Source organism: Serinus canaria, chromosome 2 (genome assembly GCF_022539315.1).
Source record: "Serinus canaria isolate serCan28SL12 chromosome 2, serCan2020, whole genome shotgun sequence".
NCBI classification, from domain to species: Eukaryota; Metazoa; Chordata; class Aves; order Passeriformes; family Fringillidae; genus Serinus; species Serinus canaria.
Genome location: NC_066315.1, coordinates 61879496 through 61904161, shown reverse-complemented (window position 1 = coordinate 61904161; position 24666 = coordinate 61879496). Strand labels below are relative to the sequence as shown.

At 41.0% G+C, this 24666-nt stretch overlaps 1 protein-coding gene across 3 annotated transcripts in view; it reads left to right on the top strand.

Annotated features, from left to right (window-relative positions):
* Positions 1-22596, top strand: part of RNF144B (ring finger protein 144B) — a 54600-nt gene extending 32004 nt beyond the window's left edge. For all 3 annotated transcript variants that reach the window (XM_018918294.3, XM_009093899.4, XM_050970877.1), the window contains exons 4-8: positions 7637-7697; positions 12327-12531; positions 13665-13809; positions 15520-15609; positions 15806-22596. In XM_018918294.3, coding sequence (XP_018773839.1) covers positions 7637-7697; positions 12327-12531; positions 13665-13809; positions 15520-15609; positions 15806-15946 — 642 coding nt within the window. In that variant the 3' untranslated portion in view covers positions 15947-22596. The remainder of the gene's footprint in view (positions 1-7636; positions 7698-12326; positions 12532-13664; positions 13810-15519; positions 15610-15805) is intronic.
* Positions 22597-24666: the final 2070 nt, after the last annotated feature.

Genomic DNA, 24666 nt, shown 5'->3' with positions numbered 1-24666 from the left:
TGATTGTGTGAGGCCAGAATTTCCTTGTGAATGTTGATCTTGCAACAACCAATTTGCAGTCCAGTCTAATCATGTAGGGCTCTATAATTATATGGAGAGAAAGGTACCTGCACAACACCAGGTAGAAGTAGGTCTTAAGAGATATGGAAGGTGTCTCTTGGGATACACCCAAGGGATGCTTGCTTGCCTGCTTTGTGAGGCAGGAATGTCCCTGCTGGGCCTGACAATACAAGTAGGACAAAAAAAACCCCAACCCAGAAAAATAAGATGGCTAAGGGATTTTGATTAGATTTGCACATTCTCTCATCATTTGAGGAGTAAAATCAAGGAGAATTAGATCTCCATCCTTGAAATGGAGAAGTTTGTCTTCTGGATTCTCTTGAGCTCTATGCACACAGATGCCGTAACTATGGCAGAAGTATATAATCCTATTCAAATGCTATCAGTGAATGTGTGAGTCCCAATACTAAAAATTGCTTTTTCTCCAGAAAAAATTCTGGATCTGCTCTCCAGCATACATTAGAAATGTTGTGATTAGTTGGATCAGGTCATGGGACATTCAGCTCTGTTTGTTATGGCGTACAGGCATATGGTGGAGCCTTTTTTTTGGCTGAATCCAGCTATTGTGAAAAGCAGCCAGCTGTTTCCCTTTCTCCTCTTTCTGCAAAGATACAGAGAGGATGTAGCAATGTCCTTCCACCCATTGCACCAGATTGGAGTCATCTAGCCTTTATTAAAAATGTATTTTTAAAGGAAAATTACTGAATGACAGGAAGAGTTCTGCTCTGTTCAACCAGGGTTATAATGCTATAGGAATTAAGAAGTATGTATTTTCCCTTAGTAAAGGAGACTCCAGGGGCATTTCATAATGGACCACTGGCCTAATCCTTGGGTGTTTTTTTGGGCTGGCAGCAAAATAACTAAACAGCCCGAATGTGCATTAGTGTCCCGTGGATGACTGAATGTTCTGACACTCCTTTTGGCAATGGGCTTGAAACACAAGCCTTCTGCTTGAATAGCTAACAAATCCCCAGCCTGGTTGGGGAAAGCCTCTTCAAAATCACTGCTTACGTATTTTACCAAATACCTGTTTCTTTAAGGAAAAAAAACCACCCAGAAAACCAGTAATGAAATAAAGAATAAACTGTCTCCATTCACAATCTAAAACAACAGTGTGGAAACTACAGATTTATGTATGAACACTCTCTATTCCTTTTTTTTCCCCCCTCTATAAATAAAGGCTGTTCTTGGTAAAAATGTGGCCTTTTAAAGCTATTTCTTAAAAAAGCAGAACCTTATCAGATGATACAGAATGTGCTTAACTAGGGCTCTTGTTTGGCATGGAAGTACTATTTGGAGTTACAGTTTATTCCTTACACTCTCAAACTCCTAGTGTAAAAGTAGGAGGGTTCTCACCTCCGGGGGGGGTTGGGATTTTTTTCCTCTGGCTTCTGGCAGGACGAGGTTCCTCACCAGAACATGGTGTGAGGCATGACACGTTGCCTGTACTGTGGGGACAAACAGAAATAAAAGGTCCTTTTTTTTCTCATCTGAGATAGCATCAGTGTTTTGAAAAGGTGTATTTTTCATGTCATGTTAGTTTCAGACTATGCTGTGACTGCAGTTCATCAGGAACTGTTACAGTTTTGAGAAAAAATAACAGTTCAAACTGTCTTTGTCACGGATGTGTTGCTAAATTGGGTCCTATACTTTGGGCTAAATGCATCTCACTATGTTAGCTAAAGCAGTTGTTTTGTTTGCTTTATTAAATGCCTTTTGCCAAAGCCTGCAAAAGGGAGATAAAGGTGAATTTGGGGATAATTTGAAGTGAAGGAAAGCCTCTTCATTGGCTTCAGTGCATTTTGGATTGAGCTTTCTTCAATAAGGAAACTGAACAATTAATAACAAAGCTTATAAGCATATATAACACAGTAGGGCTATGAACACAGAATAGCTTTGGAAGTTCATCTTCTTCTCCCTCTCAAGGTCCTTACTCAAGCTGTGTAACATTCCTTCAGCACTGTCCAGTGACCTGTCTTCATTTATACAAATCAGAATTTAGTCCTGTTTATTTTCTCAGTTTACTGAGAAATTCTGAAGAGTTTGTCTAGTTTGGTGCTAAATTACTAGAGCCTTTTCAAAGCTCTTGCCTTGCTTCTGATATGTGCTCTTCTTCAGTTGCTTTTGGGGGATGGAGGGAAGGAAAAACTCTGGTTAACAATTTAAACATAGAATAGAAGTTTTTCTTGTATGTCTCATGAAGAAATGAGCAAGTGTGAGTAGCAGGAATGTGTTTCTCTAAAACAGTTGAATATTTAATCAGTGCTTGGGGGATAAACTGCTTATTCATAGAGTATAGGAGATGTTGGGAATTCAGGCTTTACTTTCTCAGGTCCCTCTGGACCTCAGAAAAAAAAGTTCCAGGTTTTTTGTTCTTGAAATGCACAAAGTGAAAAGTCATTTGAACTAGAAAATTGTACTTTTCAGTACTTTGAAATATGTTTTCTGAAACCCCTCTGGCTTGGGTTTCTTTTTCCTTCAACAAAATCTAGTTGAAACTGGTTTATTTCTCAGTAGTGCATTTAAACAGAAGGAGCTGTTCCACTGAAGTGCTTGAAATCAAGTGCAATCCTAGGTCACACCTTGACCTGTTACATCTAGATAGCAGCTGCTTGTAGCTGTCTTGTAGCAGAAATAATTGAGGGGTGGTGGTGGTAAGGCAATGGTTTTGGCTACAGACTCTCTTTTAAATAGCTGGTTACACAGAACAGGGGAAGTTCAAAAACAATCTTGTTAAACAAAATGTTTGCCCTTTCAAGCTCCAGTGGCACAATAAACAAAGATTACTTGGATTCCTTCCTGGAAGCAGAAGGTAGAAGGAACATCTTATGTTAATGTAGTTCTCTTTAAACGTGCAGACTTCTGTCTAGAATATTCCTGTCTCTCTTGGGAACTTGCTCCATTGATTTAATTGGACCAGTTAATATCCCTAATCTAAATAAGGGGTAATTTATCATGGTTTGAAATTATTTTGCTTGGTGTGAATCCAGTCACCAGTGTAAGCTATGAATCAGGGTAAATCTCTACTGCATACAGGGATTTCTACTGTAATACTCACTTGGATAATATCTAGGGCATTGTGCTTTGCTTCTTTCTGATTCCTGTATTGTTCTGGGGTTTAGAACATCAATGCAGTGATCCATGTATGCAAAATCTGATTTGGATTAAAACTGTGCAGCAGTCAGTAAAGAAGGCACTGATTTGGGTTCTTAAGTTTGTCCAGAATTATCCCTTTGCACGCAGCACAGGTTCTGCTCATTGTCCCTCTGTCTGTGTAAATCTGTGATCCACACCAGTGCCAACCTGACAGAGGGCTGTCAGCACTCTGTAAAGTGATGCTGAAATAGGACAGTAACCCAGATCTTAGAATTCTTAATTGCCTCCTATTCCATACCTAGCCAAACACAAAATCCCCCTGGGACTTGGTCTAAAATATCAGTTTTATTTTTAATTTCAAAATTGGTTTATGTTTTGCTGCAGAAGAGATTGAAATGGTAAAATGAGAAGGAATGTGAGAAAATGCTGCAGGCTGACCTATCTTTTTCAGGGTCAAAATAAAAATTTTTGTTCTTCTTATTTACTTGTGTTTTTAAGTAAAACCTAGGGGAGCAAGTGAGAGAGCCTTAATTTTGTTTTTATTTGTCATTAAATAAGAGAAGTGCTCTTTAATGGAGAACATGAATAATTCAGTATTTCATTATGACTCTAGTGAGCATGGTAGCTTGACAAAGAAAGTTGTGGGTGTAATTGCTAACAGCATAGAGACTGAGCTCCCATACCCCTTTCAAAAGCAAACCAGAGCCCCTGTTGGAACCATTTTACACTGCTTGCAAGAGAAGACAGTGCCTCTGTGAGTGGGGCTTTGGCAGAGGTGGGCACTGCCACCCTTTGCAAATTCTTCTGCCACTGTAGGATCTGCCCTTGCTGCCTGTCTGGTAAAGTGAGAAAGGGAGAAACTTTTCTCCTGCTGAACTTCCCTCCCTTGGCATTATCAAAGTTTGATTCATATGGGTGTGAAAGGAAGTAAGATCTATTCAATTTGCTTGATTGCCTCCTTGCATGTCCCTTGAAAGTCTGAGAATAGGTGGAGTAGTGATTTTCCCTTTCCACTGTGGTAGCCAGTATTTAAAAACAGGGGAGTTGTTCTTCCTTGGGTCCTGGTTACTGCACTGCCTGGAAAAGTTTGCTGCTATGTACACTGAACCAAATTATTGTGAACCATTTCAATTTCCTTTCTTTGCTCTTTTGTCTCATGTAGTAGCAGGGACCCTGGTTATTGTGACACATTTCATGACATGATCTTTTTGGATGCTTGACAAGGATCCAGCTGGAGCCCTTTGTGGTAGTAAGCTTTCAGAATTTTGCTTTTGTCCATCAATATTTTTACTTCAGGTGAATGCTCCTGTTCTTAGCAATATCTCTTGTGCGTTCTTGTGCTGTGTAGCAAGAGGATTTGAACTGCAGATATTGCTTACAGGGTATGGGAAATAAGAAAACTTACTTTGACTCCTAACAGCCTGATATGTCTCAAGTCAAGATATTTTCAGGAGAGGAGTGTTCTTGCCTGTATTTTTTTTTTTATTAACCCCCCAGTATTAAAAAAAAAAAAAAAAAAAAAAGAGAGAAAGACAAGTTCACCAAACTGTCCTCTAGAATTTCTTCCTAAAATAATTTGGGAATAATTATTATAATAATTAACGTGGAATAATTTCATACCATAGGATAAGAAAAGCCTGTTTTCTGGTATGCTCATGGTCTTCCTCTTTTGTCTCTTTGCCATCTGCTGGGTTGCTGGTTTGCTGCCTCCCCAGATTTCCATGCCCTGACCAGCCCAGAGACATGTATTATTGTGCAGGAGAGGAGGTGTTTGGGATGGACAGACACCCAGGTGGGGCTTGAGAACATGTCTGGAAATCAACATTTTGACTGATGCCAAGTAGAAGGAGATAAACACCTAATCCCCTTATTGTACTTACTACTGTCCTTCTTGATTAGGTATAAATAAGATTAAAAGTTCCCTGAGGAAAGGATTTGCTGTTTTTTTTATAGGGACCTGATATCCATGTTGGTTTGGGTTTTTTTTTCAATTAAGTTTGCACATACAGCTTTCACATGGCACTGAATTCAGGCAGCAGGAATTTGTGCATTGTTTTCCTCATGCCTAAAGATACTAAATCTGTGAGAGGCTTTGGCTCAGCACCTCTCAGGCTGACCTGTGGGTGGGTGCCATCAGGACCTGGTCCTTCCATGTCAGTGGCCCAGGTGATGGGCTACATGTGTTCAACACCCAGAGCTGCACACAGGGAGGGGGAAGCTGAGCTGTGAAGAGGATATGTAGGAAAAAAAGTGGAGCTGAGTGAAGCCAGTGGGGAAAGCTGGCATGGTAAGCTCAAGTTTTCCCCAGGAGAATGGGAAGCTTTCAGCACTGCCTCTGCTTCCTATTGAAATCTGTGTTAAGATGCATAACTCTGCTCCCACTGTAATAAAAAAGGCTGATTTTTAATACATGGGAAATTCTGGGCTCAATAGAACTGCTCTTGAAAAAAACTGTTTGTTAGAAGTAAAAGCAAGTACAGAAGGACCCCAGCCAACTAAACAATTCACTCAAGTGGCTCTTACAGCATTGAGACTCGCTGTTTTAATTTAGTTGTAATGAAGGAAAATGTAAAGTAGTTGCCAGTGCTCACCCAGCTAGAGAAATGCAGATGACTCTTTTCATTTTCCAAACTATTTATATGTGAAGCTGCCCTGGGGAGGAGTGGGCAAAACTGAAATGATGTGTCATTGCTGAAATTGCTAAACTTTACTCTTTTTACCCATTTGATTTTTTTTTTTGTGTTTTCCAAGAGTGTTTCAGCTGACTTCTGATGAACAGGTGAAGAGTTTCCCAGAAAAATTTCTGTGTCTTACAGTCATAATAATCTGAAATATTAATTAATTACAGCCATATGAATCTTTAAATCATTAAATCTTGACACAATTTGGATTAATTTTTGTATTCCTCTGGCTTCAGTTAAATAAATGAGCCAAGTATCTGCTACAAAATACAGTTGTATACAATCAAGTCCAAATGATTTGAGATATTAATAAAGCAATTTTTTATTTTATAATACAATTTTTTTTCTGTCTGTGAAAAAATGTATTCATAGCATGATATTGAATATATACTGGATTTTGTCATATTTCTTCTCATGGGTGCTATACCCTATAACTGAGGAGGACAGCAAGGGCCAGTGTCCACCTCACTGAGGGCAAATTTTGCCCTTACAATAATCTGAAGGACTGTGGTTGGACACTGGATGTGAGATTTGAAAGCCTGTCATTTTGAAGCTGTCAGTTCTACACTGTCTCACAAGTGCTTCAAATGATCAGGTCCCAGGTCTTATATTAGTCTAGGTTTATTTTCAGTAAAAGAGAAAAATATTTCCAGTGCTGGTACAATATTTCAAAGTGATCAGATAAAGGTAATGGTCCCACATTCTGAATCTGACAAACATGTGACTCCTGAAGTGCCATGAAGTTCCTTTTAAACTCCTCCATATCCTGTATGCAGGTTTGCTTATTAGTTTTAAATAGGGCACTTGGTCTTCTTACGTAGACTGTTAATTGGAGATTAGAGCATTTAGCCTTTTAGGCTGCTAGTTTAATTAGGGTAATGTGTAAAATGTATCAGCAAATCCTGTTTGTCTATGCCAGCTACATTTGTTAACTTCAGTCGAGTTCCCAATAGGCTGCTCCGTGTCTACGGCAAATTCCAACAGCAATGGCATTAGCTGTCTTGGCCCAAACCCCATGAAATTTATAAAAAATGGAAACCAGGTTGCCTTTCAGTTCCTGAGAGCTAAGTGGCCCCTGCCATTAACACTGGGAGATGTGAATGAAGAACCATTCATTTGAGCTGTATTCTTGTGCATGAACAGCATGCTGCAGTCTCCAGGGCTGGCAACACGTCACCCTTTGTTGCACTAAACCAACATGAAATAAAACTGGGAAGCCCGAAGTAAATATGGAATCCATAGAGAAGGTTTTCGTGTGCATGGAAAGAAAGACATGGGCTGAACTACTGGGTTGTGTGGCTGAAATAGGGGAGGTTAAGAACTACTTTTTTAAGTTTTGGAGAAGAAGTCAGGGTGTGGAAGAGTGGTGCTGAAAGCAAGCAGGAACAAAAAGGTGAATTTGAGACCCAGCTCAGGAAAGCAGCTGTTTAGAATATAGCGCTTATTTGTCTCCCTGTTCTTCTAAGTTCTTCTAAGCTTTCTGATGTTTTTATTTTTGTAATAGAGTTTCTCACACACTTTTCATGTAAATAATGATTGTTTTGCATTCCTTTCGGGAAGAAGAAAAATTTGATGAACTGTTAGTTTGACCAGTGTGGCTGGGGCAGTGGCAATTTCATCCTCCAATCCATAGTCACTTTTGAAAGTCTATAAATATTGGAATTTGAAAATAAACTATGCTCTTTTTACCTTAGATGTTTCAGCTTGTGTGTATCATTCATTTCGTGTCCTATTACAACACTTACTCACTTTTTAAAGTTTGTAATTCTAATGCTTCTTTTGTGTATTTCTCTTTTCAGATTGCCTGTTTGGTTCCTGTGGACCAGTTTGAGTTATACAAGAGGTTGAAGTTTGAACGAGGTGTGAAGCTTTTTGTCTCTATTATCTTCTCTTTTGTCAGTGGAGGCAGCACGGTTATATATGGCAGAGCCAGAGCCTGTGGAGTGAGTTAAGGAAGAGACAGAGAAGATGTCTTTGCTTTGAAATAGTTCAGGAGCAGTCACTAGGTCTCACAGTGCTCCACAGACAAATTCAAAATCCTGTTTTGCAGAATCAAAAAAGCAGCATCTTAATGAATTACCAGACTTCTACTCAAAAAAGCAGCATCTTATTGAATTGCCAGACTTCTACTCAAGCTTGTGGGCAACACTCTCAGACTGTGTGCCTTGGGCTCCATTGTTCTTCAGATGGCATGTTCATCTTGGGTCCTTGAGGTAGTTGTACTGGTAGAACTTGTCAGGGTGCTAGAGGTTGGTGCTGGCCAGGGCACACAGACCTTTTACACATCCATAGGGATCTTCAGAGCTTCTGGGGGACACATACTCTGAAATGCAATGTGAATTTTTGCAAGCATCCCTGCAAAATAGCTTTGTTTACATAGAAGCCTCATGTGTGTTCATCTAGGAGAGTTTTTCTTCCCAAGGAATAGTAGTCCCCTCATTCCTGAGGAAGGCATACTTTTTAAAGAAGTTTAAAACTGAGGGTCTCACTGAGGCCATGATTTCCTGTGCCCAGAGGTCACTCTTCTGCATCAAGAGATGGTTCCTTGACAAGGCTGAAGAAGAAACTTGCTAGTCAGAAAGATGAGATCCCCTTCCTGGTTTTAAACACTGTCACCAGCTTCAAAGTTTCAGCTGGAAGGTGCAGTGTTTTTCAAGGGACTCAGTGCATGGTAGCGTGCAGAGAGGTCCAAGACACTGCCCCACTCTGCCTGTTCTCAAACTTTCCTTGAAAGACTGTATTCATATTCTTGCTCTGCATGCCTGCTTAGATGCAGTGGATTGTGTCAGACAATGCAGAGGTCTATAAAAATTAGGCAAGTAATGCACTTGAAAAATTGGTCAGGTAGAAGAGTATATATGTTTTTACAGAATCTCATCTGACATGAATCCTTGTGAATGACCACAAAGTAGAAAAACTGTATAATTCTCAAATATGCCCCAGAGTTTATGGGCAATGCAGATTGTAGATATGATATTCAGGCACTCAGGTCAAAAAAAAAAAAAAAAGAGAAAAAAATCCCAAACCTTGGGGTTTTTTTTTATTTCTTTCTCCTGTTTTACCACCTTCTTGTTTATTCTTAATTTCTTACGAAGTCTCTCCAGTTCATAATCCATTCAGTGGCTTGTCTGCAGTCCTAGACCATGGAAATCAGAGCTTGTTAAATCACCATATTAAAGGGTTAGGAAAAAGGGGCTTTCTTGCAATACATTAATCTGTTTTATGTAAAACTTTTTTTTACTGAAGACTCTGAAACTATTGGTTTCCTGGTATCTCTTCCTCTATAACTAGCCAAAGCTGAACTCATGATCTTTTGTCCAACTCACTATTACTTTTTTTTTTACTGCCTCCCACGCAGAGAAGCCTGAAATTTGTTTGTTTTTTAAATCCTCCTTTCCTTTTCTTTCTTGCCTAAGTCTGACAAATCCTCTTCCACCTCTGCTATCTCTCTTCATTATGATTTTAAGATCTGTCCTGACTCCTTTATGATAAAACTGGTGTCCAAGCAGCAGACTTAGGCATAGCCCTTTTGCCTTGCCTTTTGGCCCCAGCAATAAATCCAGCTTACTAATGTCTGGGAACAACGATTTCTGCTAGCTAAAGCTCTGACCTGGACACGCAGCACTAATCCCAGCCTTAGCCAAGACCTTTTGCCTATCCTGGATTTAATGCTGTCTCCAAGGCTGACCTCTCTGCACTCATCAGTGGGACTTGGTTTATTAGCTTCTGCCCCAGTCTCAGTTCTGAGCCTTACCTGGCAAAGCCTGCCTGCCCTGGTCTGACACTCTTTTTCTGAAACTAGCAATAGACCTCACTGGTGGCATCTGCTGGGGGTGAATTCTCACCCAGAATCTGTCCAGAGACTCCTTCCTGATCTTCAAGTGATTGGTAGAGCCCTTCCAGACATTTTCCATTGTGAGATTAATTTTGAGGAAAATTTGGAACACTCCAAGAAGGACTTACACATCCAACAGCTATTTTCCTCATCCCCAGTCTGTGCTAGCTATGTTAATAGAATGTTCTTACTTCTCATTTTCATTGCTTTCTTTTTTTAATGGGCCAATAATATTGTGTGGAAACGTAGTGAGAAGGAATTGGTATAGAATGGTGTATCTATAGACAATTGTTAAATTTAATAATAGATGCACTGATAATAGGCTATTTTCTTGTGGGTTTGGTGTTCTTAGAATGCAAATGTGTTTTTAAAAACAAGATTTTTTTACATATCTGTAACTTCTCACAGAGTTTCTGTGAAGCATATTTGTTAGAAAAACGGGATTTGCTCTATGTCTGTTTAGGATGGCGTTGATGTAGTCAACAGAAGTAAAGAAATAGAGGAATGGTAAATGGTAAGGGCACATGCATTATGTTTGTCAGTGGGCTGAGTGGTAGATGTAGAGAATCCCCATTTTATGCCTGACTCAAAAGGAGTCTGTTTTAAATGGAGATTTCTGTGAAACACAGTCATAGTCTTATCCTTTCAGTGAGTACCTCTTCTGAGCTAGAAATAATTTTCTCCAGGGAGCTGCATTTCCCCTGTCTGCCACCTACATCTCACCTGCTTGCTTGCAAGTTTTATGAAAACTGGCCAGATCCCTGCCCAAAACTGGCACTGCTTGGGAAGGCTTTCCTCCTGAGAGTTGAGGGAGCTGCGGCTGAACTGGCTGCAGGGTAGCAGGGGAAAAACTTGGGAGAGAAATGGCCCTAACCAAGGAATGGAGCAATGTGCCAGAGCAGGATGATAGCCTCTTTCCCTTTTTTGGCTGTGCCTTTTTAGTTTTTTCTGGTTTCACTTGTGCTCCATAGCAAACCAAACAGTGAGACAGTGTGGATTGCAAAACACCATCTGTAGGTTCTTTGTAAGATGGAGGAAGTGGGAGAGGAGGGACTTTCATCTCTTGCATTACATCTTGCTGCAATAAATTTGTAAAAAACAGGTTTACAACCCAACTCCCCTCCTCCCAGTGATGTCAGAAGCAGACATTCTGTCTTTCACCCAAACACAGGATAGGGGAATTTAGGTTTCCAAAGCTGAAATTTCAACAGAAAACATGCAGAACCTATTGCGTGAAGGATTAAATGCAATAGCAAGTACCAGGCCATAGTCTTTCCCAATTCAGGGTTTCTTTTAAGAGACACCCAAAGTAAAAATTCCTCAGCCAGAACATAACCTTTTAAAAGTATGCAAATATGAAAAGTTACTTGATTTGCTGTGGCTCTCTTCTCCCTACTAATGAAGCTGAGAACTAATTTGTTTTTGCTTTCATTCAGTAGAAAGCAAAAGGTTTGTTTTGGGAGGCAAAGAAAGTGTGTGCAAGACAGTAAGAGAAAAGAATGCAACTAGATCCATGAAATGGCTGAAGGTAGATAGTACTGGTGTTTTCCTGTCACTGCCTAAATTATAGGTGACAGCCTTTGCATGGAAATAGAAATTCTCTACAACTGTTGGAGCTCTCTGACACAGATTCAGAAATTACCTGAGGTCAGAGCACTGTGTAGCTGTGTGTCCTGCAGCCAGCAGAGAAGATGAACATCCATATGTGCTTTCAGCAAAATTTGCCAGAGAACATATATATGAGGGCCTTGTGCAGCTTTTAGTTTCAAGTGGGACAAGTAATTTTATCTGCTGGAGGTGCCTTGTAATGCCTTTTTGCCATCTCACAGTCAGGATTTCCATTGACTTCAGAGACATCCTCTCCATCTATTTGTTTTCAGTGGTCGTACCAGAGAGCTCCCAGGGAAGGAGGAGGGGCAAGGTAGCTCCTGCAGGCATGACAGCCCTTTTCTGGGGAGGCTCTGCAGGGTGTAAATGTTCAGCTGCATCTCATGGAATTGAGTAGCAAATGACCAATAGTGAATGTGTCTCAGCTGGGTTTTTGTCGTAAATTCCTTGAATAAAGATTGGGAAGTGAGAGAGAGGATTAACATCTATCATTGTCTGCCTTGTGGTGATGACTGTAACTCAGTGTCTACACCCTGAATCTTGACTCCTGTAATAATCTGATCCCAGACAAATAGTAATGATGTGATACAGTGAATATTAACTGCAGTTTGTAGATAGAGGAGAGTAAATAAGGCATGGAAATTGACTTGACATTAATGTAATTACAGTCCTTCTGCTGTTTACATGGAAGTTACTGCCTGGCTTGCACATGTCAAAGACATGGAGTGGCCTAGTGCTACAAAAGACACGTGCCTCTCTGCAAGCAGCAGCTAGGTTCCTATTTTGAACCATGCTATAAAAGGCAAGAAACCCATTTTGTGTAGTGTATTTCTATTGTTGCAATGCTTTCAGTGCAACTGCTTAGCAGAGGACAAATGCAGACCTGCCTAAAGAAGAGCGGCCCCAAATGCCCACGGGCATGGGTGTGGAGCACTTTGGCTTCCCCACCCTTGTGCAGAATTGGGTGCTGTATACCTAGACACACGTCACTGGAACAAGAAGGGGACTGCATAAAGAGTTTTATTTCTCTCCCTGTTGCATTTCAGAAGTCCACCTGGACCCCCAGAGAACGTGGTGCCCCACAGCTGACTGCCAAACAGTGTGCCACATCGCACCGAGCGAGTCGGGAGCGCCGGTGCCAGTGGAGTGCCCCACCTGCCACCTGACCTTCTGCTCCTCCTGCAAGGAGCCGTGGCACGGGCAGCACCTGTGCCAGGAAAACCCAACTACTCCAGTGCCAACCGAGCAGGGGTAAGATGGGAATCCATGATGGTCATGCCATGTTTTGGTTCTTTTCATCACAGGGCCTCACATTCGGTTCATGGAGCAGCTTCTTTCTAGGTCCACAGCTTCAGCTTGGAGACTCTCCATCTCTCCTGGTGTTTCCTAAATACAATTCCGGTCTAAATATTACTTTAAATGCTACATTTTATTTTTTAATACTTAATATTATCTGTGTACTTGTCAAACTTGGGTTGCAACTGACACTTCTAAAAGGTGAAGCCTTCCAGGACTTTAAATCTGCCTAAAGTTTGTTCATGAACTAAAATTATGACCTGTGCCCGTACAAAAAATCCAATATACCAATATTGCAGGATCCAAATTTTGCTTATACTATGATTAAGAAATCACCCCAGCTTAAGATTTACAGAATCTCTGAATAGAAAAACTTAAACTCCTGCACAGTGTAAATTTCACTTGGAGTGAGAAGCCTTGTTTATGCTCATTTTCCTTAACTGCAAACAACCTGCAGATCAGGTTGTAAAAGTCGTTAATTTATAGAAGCGATGCTTTTGTGTTTAAATTGTCATGTCTTTGGTTGTCTGTCTTTGTTTTCAGAATCAGGTTATGTTGAGTCATGTTTTCAAAGTTTTCTATCATCTTTTTTCAATAAATGAAAAACTTAAAACCTAGGTCATTCTGCTTGCTAAATGCTCCATGGAAGAGGAGTTGCCAAAAAGCTCTTGCTGTGATTTTTCTTCTCTAGGTGTGATCTCTGGCTGTGGTGGAGTTTAAGCCTATTTTATTCAGACAAGGAGGATTCAGACAAGGATTATGAGTTGCATAATCCAGTCCTGTTAAATGAATTGTGTAAGGTCTCTCTAACAAAGTGCTGAGTTTTAATGCTATGGGTGATTAATTGTGGGTGTAGTGAGTGTTGGTTTTATATACTGTTGGTTTTTTATGTGACATTAATAGTCTTATGCCCAGTAGTGAGTAGGTTTCAATGTATTGTACTGAATATAAGAGGCTTCACACACTGAGGACACCTAGGACAACAACATTAGATGCTCTGCAAAATGAGCACAATACAAATCAGGCCGTGGACCTGCATACCAACAGTTATGTTCACATCTCACTTTAATGTTTCCTTACTCTTCTAGATTCCTTATTGGAGCAGAGACAGATGCATCAATTAAGCAGTGCCCAGTTTGTCGAATTTATATCGAGCGAAACGAGGGCTGTGCTCAGATGATGTGCAAGAACTGCAAGCACACGTTTTGCTGGTATTGTCTACAGAACTTGGATGTAAGTGCTGCAGAAAAAACACCAGGATAAAGAATAATGGGGATAAGGGTTAGTCTGAGGCCCTCTTTGTTAGTTCATTGCTGTCCTAGCGAATTTCTTGGCTCAATTCAGCTTCTGACTCAGCTGCTTTCTCTTCTTTCACTCAGTCTTTTTATTTATATCAATATAGTTTTTTATTTCTTCCATAAAGGGTTTTGGCCATGTCTGTGGGTCCCACGTTCGTTCTTTGAGGGAAATGGGACTAACACTTTTGGTTTCTGGAGGTTCGTCCCAGCAATACTTTGCTTGGATTCCCTCTTCCTAAAAAGAGTTTTGTTGAGAGTGAGGGAGATAGATGTCTTCCACCTGTTTCAACAGCAAAAGACACAGCCTGTCTAAAAAATGTATGGTACTGGGTGAAGGGGTTTGTTCCATGGTATGGTGGCTAGGGAGGACTAGGTCTCCTTTACTAGTCCATCTCTAGTGTCGTGCTTGCTGAAGAGAATGATTGGCTATTAGGCTTGAGGATAAAAATGTTCAGTCATGAACACAGATTGTGAAGTGCATGTTGCTAATTACTTCTCAAAGGTTGCAAACCAGTCTCAACTTGTGTGGACTTCAATTATCCTAGCAGCATGAAGAGTCCTGGAAGTAATGCACTTGTATACATGGCAGCTTGCCCTTTTGGCACAGTCATCAGTAACAGCTGTGGGAGCGTGGAAAGGACTCTAACAGCACTTGAAATAAAATGTTATGTACTGTGTGGCTTTTCTTGTCTTTTTGTACTCTGCAGCCAGCAAACAATGAGACTTCCTCAGTCTTCATCCTTTACTCAGCACGCTAAACAGGTTTCCCTTAGTGTTATGTCCCCTTTCTGTGGGGGTGAATGTGCTTTTTCAACATGAGTCTTAGGGCTTGCCTCAGAGTACATGGAGTACACGGTGATTGCTTAACACTGTGCTGAACCAGAAGAGTGTCACATTCTTGCAGACTCCACAGATGTGCCCTTATTGAGTTTTTGTCAGTTCAAAGGGAGAAAGAGAGAAAGCAACTGTAGTTGTTTGGTTCAAATGTAGTTTCTCTGAATGTGTGGGGGTTACAGGAGCTCCAGGCATAGATGAAGGTAGTTCCTGCAAAGCCAGAGAGCGGAGCTGAAAAATGAAAGGGGAAGCAGCATCAGGTTACAGCACAGTGGTTTAGGGAGGGTAATGCAGGGCATGAGTCAAGTTCTGAAGAAAAGAATGAGTAGTTTAATAAGTATTATTGGTAAAAGAGAAATTAAACAGGATTTTTGTACATTTTATATTTTCCTGTTAAGTCTTAGAAGAGAATTACTGTGAAGTAGGTACAGCAGGAGAACAGAAGTTAAAATACTTCAGGAAGTTGATCCCTCACATTGCTAGGTTTCAGAAATGCCTGTTGTTTTCAGTTCCCTTTATCATCACCAAATTATAGACTAGGTACTTGTGCAATTAGGTGAAACTCATGTGCTTATACTTTTTAAAAGTGGAGGAGGAAAGATGCTGTATGATAGCTCAGGTGCCAAACATATGCTAATTTCTGAAGCTGCAAGAAGTTACTCTAGGTGATTATTTGGAAGACAGGTGAACTTGTCTGCTGGCAGCTGGCAATTTCAAAGCAGTGCCAGAAAGGTTGTGTTTCCACTCTGGCCTTGAACTTCTCCCTGCAGTTCTGTAACCTGCTCTTACAGCTTCTCCTTTTGTTTTTCAGAATGATATTTTCTTACGGCATTACGACAGAGGCCCTTGCAGAAACAAGCTGGGCCACTCACGGGCTTCAGTGATGTGGAACAGAACACAGGTGTGTTCCTAGCCAGCTGGGCAGAGCTCTCATGCATGCATGAAGCAAAGAGATTTTAGCCTTCAGAGAAGAAACAAGATGATTATTTTCATATTTTCATCTTTTTTTGGTGACCTATGCTATGTTTATGCATGCACATGCATATTTTATTTTCCTTGCTATCTAAATATGTCTTTTTCACCACCCTGTCTTCCAGGTTGTGGGGATCCTCGTTGGACTAGGTATCATAGCGTTGGTGACCTCCCCCTTGCTGCTTGTGGCATCTCCATGCATCATCTGTTGCATTTGCAAATCTTGCCGGAGCAAAAAGAAAAAACCCAGCCTGCCGACAACCTAAAACTCTGTGTCTCTTTGAGTCTCCATCTGTACAGCATATGTATGTGAGGAAGCACAGTGGTTCTGTTTTGGTGCCATACCTACCAAATAATGCCCCCTTTTTTTTTTGCCAGTTCTTGGGATAAGTGCCTATTCTTCACAGGCTACTCTATAACTAACAAGTCCAGATTATTGTGCAGTACATACAGTGTAGGTTTTTGCTTCCAGAAGAGGAAAACAGGACACCATTCAGTCCTTCATACCCTAAATATGATATGCCATTCAAGACTGATAGAACATTCCCATTTTCCATCAGCTGCACATGACTTGATCCTGCTGCATTACTCTGTCTTTGCAGATTCAGTCATTACTGTCGTGCTTGCTGTTGGTTCTTGGTGTCATTCAGATTTCTCAGAAAGTTTTGGGTCTTTTGTGAAAGAGGGAGAGGGAAAAGCCTGATTAGGTTCTTCTGTCTAATAGCTTGTGTCCAGTTAAATGTAACAAACCATTAAGCAAATATGTTTGGTAGTTTCTTGTCAATTTGCTGCCATGGCATTTCTTTCAGCATATGTTTGGTAGTTTCTTGTCAATTGGCTGCCATGGCATTTCTTTCAGCATTGAAATCTATTTTATTTTTGCCATTGATCTCAACTACAGAAGTAAAGAAACCAACAAAACTCTTTCTAAGATAGGGCTCTCTTTTGAGAGACTGGACCTTGAGAAAGCTGCCATTTTTTTTCACATGAAACATGACATATCTACCATGAAATACTAGGAATATGCATATTTCCCTACCATTGGGCATGCCTTTTGTCAGTACCATGGGTGCAGAAAACTCACAGTGAAGGGAATATTGTAAGAAAGACTGTGATACAGTTTCCATTTTGTGCAGAGCATTGGGATCCTGGTTGGGTGTGTGTGCAGAGTGGCAGCATGGGTGCAGATATACCAAGTACATACGGGCAGACAGTATATTTTTTTACAGCAGTTTACATGGGGTGGCAGCAAGAACCCTGTTAAAAAGTTACTGAAACCAGGCTAAGCCAAGCCCTCCTTCAAAACCTTATGGACCTGCTGAAGTGAATACTTGAGAAATGCTGTGTAAATGTGACCTCCGTCCATTGGTGGGTATTTCTTTCGTCCTGCTCAAGGGTAACAAACTCTGTTACTGATATTTTTTAGTTACTCTAAATCTGGAAGGCGGTCATTTAATAAGTGCTTCGTTTTAATTTGGTGCCTCAACACCAAACCAATTCAAACCCTGTTATCATTTACACCTGTATAAGTTCGCTGAAAGCTCACTGAAGAGCTGGAATTACTGCAGCTCTTTAGTCAGGAGTAGCTGAGATCAGACTCTACTCCCTGGAGTTTATTTCCTTAATGGATGGTGCTCCTCACAACCGGGGCCAGTGGCGCTTTTGTTCTGAACTCCCGTCTGTGTATTCTATATCTGTGGGAACAGATTCAAGTTTGCACTGTATAATTGGTTGTAATTCCAAACCCCTTTCCACAAGGGCTGCAGGGTTTGAAGAGATGCTCAGCCCCAGAGCGGTATCGGGCTCGCACTCTGCCCGGCTGCCCCTCTGGGAGCGCGGGTCAGCCGGGAGTCCTGCGAGGGTGCTGTGAGTGCTGGCTGTGTGTGCTGCTTGGCCGAGCCTCAGGAACTTCGCCTTCTTGGCAGCTGTAAATGTGACCTTTTTTTCTGTTTAACTTCGCTCTCTGGTTACTGTAACAAAAGTGGCAGTTTTTTTCTTTTGAGAAAGTGTAGTCTGTTGAGCAGACTAGCAAGGACAGAGGCCTTAAACGATACTGTCTGTTTTACTTTTTAATTGATTTCTTTTATAAATACTGTCTCACTTTGCTACCAGTCGTGGCTGGAGGGCAGGCAGTGCTCGCCAGTGTGAAAGGCTGTATTTATTCTTCATCCTCAGCTTTGAAGGGAAGCAGAACGGTAGACAGTACATTCTAAATACAGAGTGCAATGCAGGCAACTGCCATTTATAATAAATAAAGAATGTTTTCTGTATGTGTTTTCTTGAAGAGCACTAATGGTAGTGCTTTGGGGTACTTGTGACAGATTAAAGTGTCCAGCCCTTGGCTTTGCACTATTTTTCTACCTATGTTTTTATGGCACTACTGTCATTTTCCATTTTATTTATGAACTTGAAGTTGCAAGTCTTACTTTAACAAAGCCTCAAGGACAAATATGTAGGAGCTGTACAGTCTCTTTAACCGTAACCAGCATTGCAATGTACCAAGATCCTTTGCATGTCAAAATTTGAGCGTTTTTCATGTTTTGTGATCTTGCCCATGACTGATGCATCCTTTGCTAGTCTGGTTTCTTTCCTTGTCCTCTCCCTCCTTCTGCTGGCCTGTTTTTGCTAAAATGCCTATTGGAATGAGGGTGGAGGATCTTTTTTTCATTAATACTGTTGTGTTAATGAAACTGTCAGGTTCTCCCTCTGCTAAAGAAAGGCAGCTGAAGGCAGCTGTCTTGCACCAGTGCCTGGTGGGCATACCAAAACTGGTATAAATTAATCATGCAGGAGCTAACACAGCCTGGCAGTCTCAGTGCCAGTCCAGACATCTAAGAAATCTAGATGTAGATTGGTAGCCCAGGCTTTTGCTGGAGGTCTTTACACAAAAACTGGATAAGGAGAACACGAGCTATAGGTGCCACTTCCTTTGGCTGTGTAGATGCTACAAATGGACCAAGAAAGACGCTCTAGACACCTTCAGAGCTTAAAATGAAAGCTTTGCAACAATGATTTTTTTAAAAAGGCCGTGTCCAGTGCTCCATGTATCCTGGCTTTTCAAATTGCATGGGAATACTTGAGCATGTGCATTAAGTAGACCCTGGCCTGGCCAAGTCAAGCATTACCTGTGCTGGAGTGCTAGGAGCAGGAAAGCCCTGATGCTTTGTTTTCCAGAAGGCAGCTATTTTGCACCAACTGGCTATGCTCACAGAGTTTCCAGGGAAACATTTTAGCAGGAATCTTTTTACAGTGTTGGCTTTTGCTTTTGTGTTGCTTTGGTTTGTTTTTTAATTTTGTAAGAAACATTAAAGTCACTTTATAAAAGATTTATTGAAAGCATGACAAACAGTACTAGTAATATTTAGGGAGAACGAAAAAAGACAGGACTCTGACTACATCTGACTCTTCTTAATCAAGGTATCTGTAAATCCACTCTCCTGAGCTCCCTCTGTGTGATGTAGTTGGTGCACATCACCAGCTACCAGGCTTCACTGCTCCTCCCATCTCTCTTCTTGCCCTTGTGGCAGGTGGCTGGTGTGGGGGCAGCAGCCAGGGAAGAGCCCAGGGCTGTGGCAGTGCGGGTACTACACAGGAACAATTGCCCACCCTGGACTCATCACCGGTTTGTTCTTGGACCTTTAACCACTGAGAGACACCTTGGGGGTTTTGGGCCTTTAATGTTACATTGAGAGCATTCACAGATGTCTCTTGGAGAACAGAAGTGGAAAGTACTCCATTCCTTCTGAACCAGGAGCATTCAGACCTTATGACAAATGTCTCTAGGTATTTAAAGGTCAGTTCCTAAACTTAAGAGACCAGTGCTGGAAATCTGGATTTGTACTGCATCTGGCCACAAATCTCCATGGACACATACCACATCATTTCCCATCAGTCACTGGATCTGTGTCAAATACAGCTGAAGATCCCATTCAGAATTCCATGTCCTTGTGTTAAAATGAGCATGATGATACTTGCTCCCAAATCCATCTCTTAATAAAAAGAAGATACTTGTCATGCTACAGCATAAGTGCATCTCTGCAGTATTTATTTCAGAGCTATAGTGGGTGCTCAGTGCTGCCCTTCAGTAAGTGATGGTTTATTTTTGGTGCATGGGGTTGCTCACCCCAAAGAAGGGCACAAGGGGTAACAATAATGAATGTTTCTCAGTGCTTTAATAATGCCAAATGCTACGTCTTGTTGTCTGTCCAGTAACACAGCATGAAGTCCAAAGATATGTTTAAAATGTGCCGAAAGTTTACTTGAATGAACTAAGAGAAACTGGATATTGCCTCTATATTTGCATGAGGAAATAAGTACAAGTGGGCAGGTACAACTGCATTTCCACAACTTTTGGCCACTCCATTTTTTGGTACCACAATGGGTGGTTGTGTCTGCTGCTTTAAAAATTTGAAATCTGTTTTGCACTGTAATCTCCTTCTCCCAGTCATTCTTTCTCATAATTCCTTTTATGATCTTATTTTCCTTCCTGTATTTCAGGCCAAAGAGTCTTAGAGCAAACCTAGTAGATTTCTTTGTATGAGGATAAAAATCTTCCAGCCATTTTCTCCCAGGTTTTAAAAAGATATTTGATGCTGAATTACCTGACCAAAGTTAGAAATTCCAGACTTGGCTTGTTTAGAAAAACTTATTGAGAGTTAAGAAGTTCTCATGTAACACCTAAATAATGGCTGCTTTGTTAGAACTCATAGATAAGGGAGTCAAGCAGCTTTTGAGCTTCACAAAAGAGATACTTCTATTGTTAAGCAGACTTCTTTGGAAATGTTCTGGGGGAAAAAACCCAAACCCCCTACATCCTGTAGACATATTTTTATTGTATCAATCAAAAATACTTCTCTTGTATAGATTCATAATTTAAGGATTCAAACTCTCTGGAGGCTTTCTAGGGTATACTTACCCAGGAAGATAATCTTATAAATAGGCTGAGGCAGTTGAACAGTGTGCTAGTTGTAAAACAGTTGTCAGACATCTCTCACACATGAGTGTGTAGGATGAGATCATAATTTACATGGCTCGAAATAAAGATGTGAAAATTTACCTTTCCTGGAACAGCAAGAGTTGGTTCTTCTGAAGCCTTCTGGAAGGTTAACTTAACTGCTAAGGCTCTGGAGAACTTCAGTCTCATTTTAATTTGTACTCTAGTTAGCAAAGTAATGAAGTGAGAGCTGAATGATGTTGCTGAACAGGAAGCCCAAAGGTCTGTCTTGTGTCATGACACTCAAGTTTCTCATAACCAATGTGGTCTTATAATTTATTATTATAATGTATCCAATGCAAATATAATTTATAATTAGTAATTATAAAATACTAAGGATGAAGTATCATTGCCTTTATCATATAATATTTATTTTAATTGCACTCCTACTGGAAGACTTTTCTCTTCTGCTTCCCGTAGAGGTCATGGTGCACCTGCTAAGTAAATTTGTGTGATATGGTTCAGTCCACAGTAAATGTTTCCTACTATTTTGTAGTTATACAGAGGTTTTTTTATGATCCCTCAAGTTAGTTCTTTGAATCAAGTAAATCTCTATTGTTAGGAAAGGTAAATTTCCTAGCAATGAATTTTATTGACCATCACAATCTGAGCTATAAAAGACTATACTGATTGACAAGGTCCACCAGCTCTTTTGAGGACACAACCTTATTCTTCTCCCTTCTTCCCAAGAAACCTTATCTTTTCTTGGATGAAAATTAAGGATGTCAGTAATTTGCTTATGCCTTCTGGATGTCCAGACAGAAGCTGCAGCTTCTGGTGGTGACATGCCAGGAGATCCCAGACAGATTGAATGTGTGATGCTGCAGCATGTGTGCAGTGAGTTGCTTAAATTTCAACAAGGTGCCTGAGCTTTTTGGCTTCCTGGGGCCCATGCAGGATGTGGTGGATGTCGTGCACAAGGGACTTGGCCAGGTGAGGCTTCCAGTGTCACCAGCTCTATGGCATGTGTTATCCTGGGCTGTATCACCTTGTTTGAGTGTATCCCAGATCTTCATCAGGGGCCCTGTCTCAAGCTTGCCCTTTTCCATAGCTACCTGCCCACTTCCAAAACACCCCAGAACCCAGAGAAAATGTGTTCATTTTCCAAGTCTCTCACTGCTGGCCTGGTCCAGTTTCACAGAAGCTTCAGTTCACATGAGCTATTTGGAGCTCAGCTGGTCTGATCATTGACTTTTCCCTAGTGATGAAGAGAAGCAGAACTATTCCATATGCTGGTATTGGTGTCACAGGATGCCATCACCAAGAGTTGCTGTGTGAGAGCTCTTGTGTCTGCCTCAGCATTGCTTAATTCTGAAAAAAGCCTGTGTTTTAAATGTGTGTACATGGAGGTGTCAAAGTGTGACACCAGGTGTGTTTGTGTGCATGGTGTGAACCAGCAGTGGCCACAGACCCCTGTCCTGCCCCTCGCAGATTTTACATTCTGTTTATCAGGTTTTTTGGGTTTTTTCTTTTCCTCTGGGTAGCACACTTTCTTCACCACTTTTCTTCTGGTGAAGGGCGAAAGGGTTTGATCTTTGTAAGATTTGTTAAAATATTTTTGTGTTTATAAGAAGAAAGCTGCCGTATAAAGAAATAAGTGCTTTTGTAAAATTTTTTTTTTGTGGTATGATTCAGCATTTAAATGTTTTACAGATGCAATTTTTTGCACTCTCTCTGCATATATTCATAAAAATTATATTTATTTTCTGTCTTTAAGGTTTACTTTGGTTTTTTTTTTCTTCTGATGTTATAAAATGCAATATGTGCAACATTAAAAAAATCAGTGTAAAGACATTATCTCATTTTGTTGTAATCTTCAACTGCCTTTAAAAAGATAACATAGAAAATTTATGGAAATAATTTCAATACATCAGAGATGCTTAATGGAAATTTTGAGGATAAAAGAAGGTGAAAAAGCTTGAATCAAGAGTCTGGACTGTTATTTACTTTCTCAAGACTAATCGACATTAAAATCCTTTTAAAGAGAGTGGGGCAGTCTCTGAATTAGCCCTGGGAGCTGCTGCAGTGGCGTGCAGACAGCAGTGGTGTTTGCTCTGCATAGGTGGGATGCAGGATTACTAAAGATCTGCTCCCCTGAAAAGTCTGGTGGAGACTCTGACTTGGGAGCTACCAGGAGCTGGGGCTACCCCAGGAAGTGGATGTGGGATCTGTGGCAGGCTGAACAAAGCAAAGTCTGCTGCTTCAGAGCCCCCTTTCTCTTCACTTGCTCCCTCAGTCCTGCCGGTCCCTGCAGCAGAACGGGGTCTCCTGCTCCGAGTTTCCAAAGGACCTGGTGGAAGGCTGCATCCTGCCGTGCACTTTCAGACATCCATGCTCCTCATAGGTTTCCTCACACTCCCACATCCTGCAGTGCTTACAAGACACATTCACAGCTGTGGTTCTGAGCATCACCCACAAAGGCAATGTTTACTGTTAAATATTTCTAGCTTAGCTACAATTACTCAGCATCTGAAGGTAGGATTTTCCAACTGGCTGACACATCCTTGAAAACCCCATGTATCATCCATGGGGCTTTTCACCTCAATACACTGTCTGAAAGGTCTTGATAGTTTTGCCTCAGAGAATATGTTTTCAGCATGAAGGTTGAGAAGAATATCACCATTGTCACTTACATCTCAAATTTTGGTGATGAATGTACATTTTTTTACCCCACTAGTTTGCTTAGAATAAATTCAGCACAGATGACATTCCATTTAAACACAGCGAAATTTTTTAATTTTTTTTTTCCCCAAATGTGTGTGTGTGTTCAAGGCTTTGGTCTTGTGCTACAAAGCAGGAGCAACTTACCAGTCCACACATTAACAAAGGTGATGACTTGGCAGCAGACTGAAGGTTTTCAGCACAGCACTTTTCCTTCAGAGGATCTTGGTGATTGCTGAGGAACCAGCTTTCTGATGGGAATGTGTCCATTCTGTCAGACTTGTGATGGACACCAGCTGCTGGCAGCCAGTGTGCCTGGTACCCTGCCAGCCTACCAGCTGCCAGTGGTGGGCAAACTGCCCGGCTTCCCACCTGGTAGACGAGTGAGCTGCCAGCTCCTCACCTGGCAACTTTGAAGAAAAGACCAACAAATCTTTTCCAAGAAAAAAGATACACATTTCTGAATTTCCAATATTTAAAATTCCAAATCAGACTAGTCTAAGCAACCCAAACATCTTCTGGCCAGGAAAATAAAAACAAACTCAATGGATTCAATTTTGATTTGATTCCAGCTTCAAGGTGCAATTTCCCCTCCCAGCTCCTGCACTTGTCATGAAAACTAGTTTTTTTCAATAGCTTTTTATTTCAGAGTTATTTGTAACCACATCCCTCAGTTTTAAACTCTACATGTTTTTTGAGATTACATAAGATGTCATTTACCTTCTTAACCTCTGTGTGTGCACATCTATCCATTTACCCACACCCACTTCTACACTACCCACAGTATGATCCATCCTTCCATTTTGACAAACACAACCCACATCACCCTCTTAAAACATCCTTCCTGGTCTCCCATTTTTGCTCTGGGGTGACCCTGTGGGTGGTGCCACCCACCCCATCATCATTCTGTCACATTTTCCTGTGGGGCCCGTGACTCCTGGGAATCCTTCCTCCTCTATAAGCAGCAACGGTCTGCCTCTTGGAAGGATTGCCCTTGCAAATACCTTTCCCAATGTCCTTTGATCCTGGTACCTACCTGGCAGCTCTTTCTCTTTCAAATTCTACAACTTTTCTGGTCTGAAAACTTCTTAGTTTTTGGAAACCAGAAATCACAGAAAATTAGAACGAAAAGACTTGTCTTTCTACAGAGCTTTCCATGCATAAAAAACACCAAAAAAATCCAAAACCCCAAAGCAATCTACCACAAAAATAAAACTAAACCAACATCCCATACTACCCACAAAATTATATGTTTCTCAGAGGAAACACTTTCCACTTAGAGCCATGGGTTACTTCTTGCATGGGACGTCTCGTGCTGAGCTTGTCTGCCCA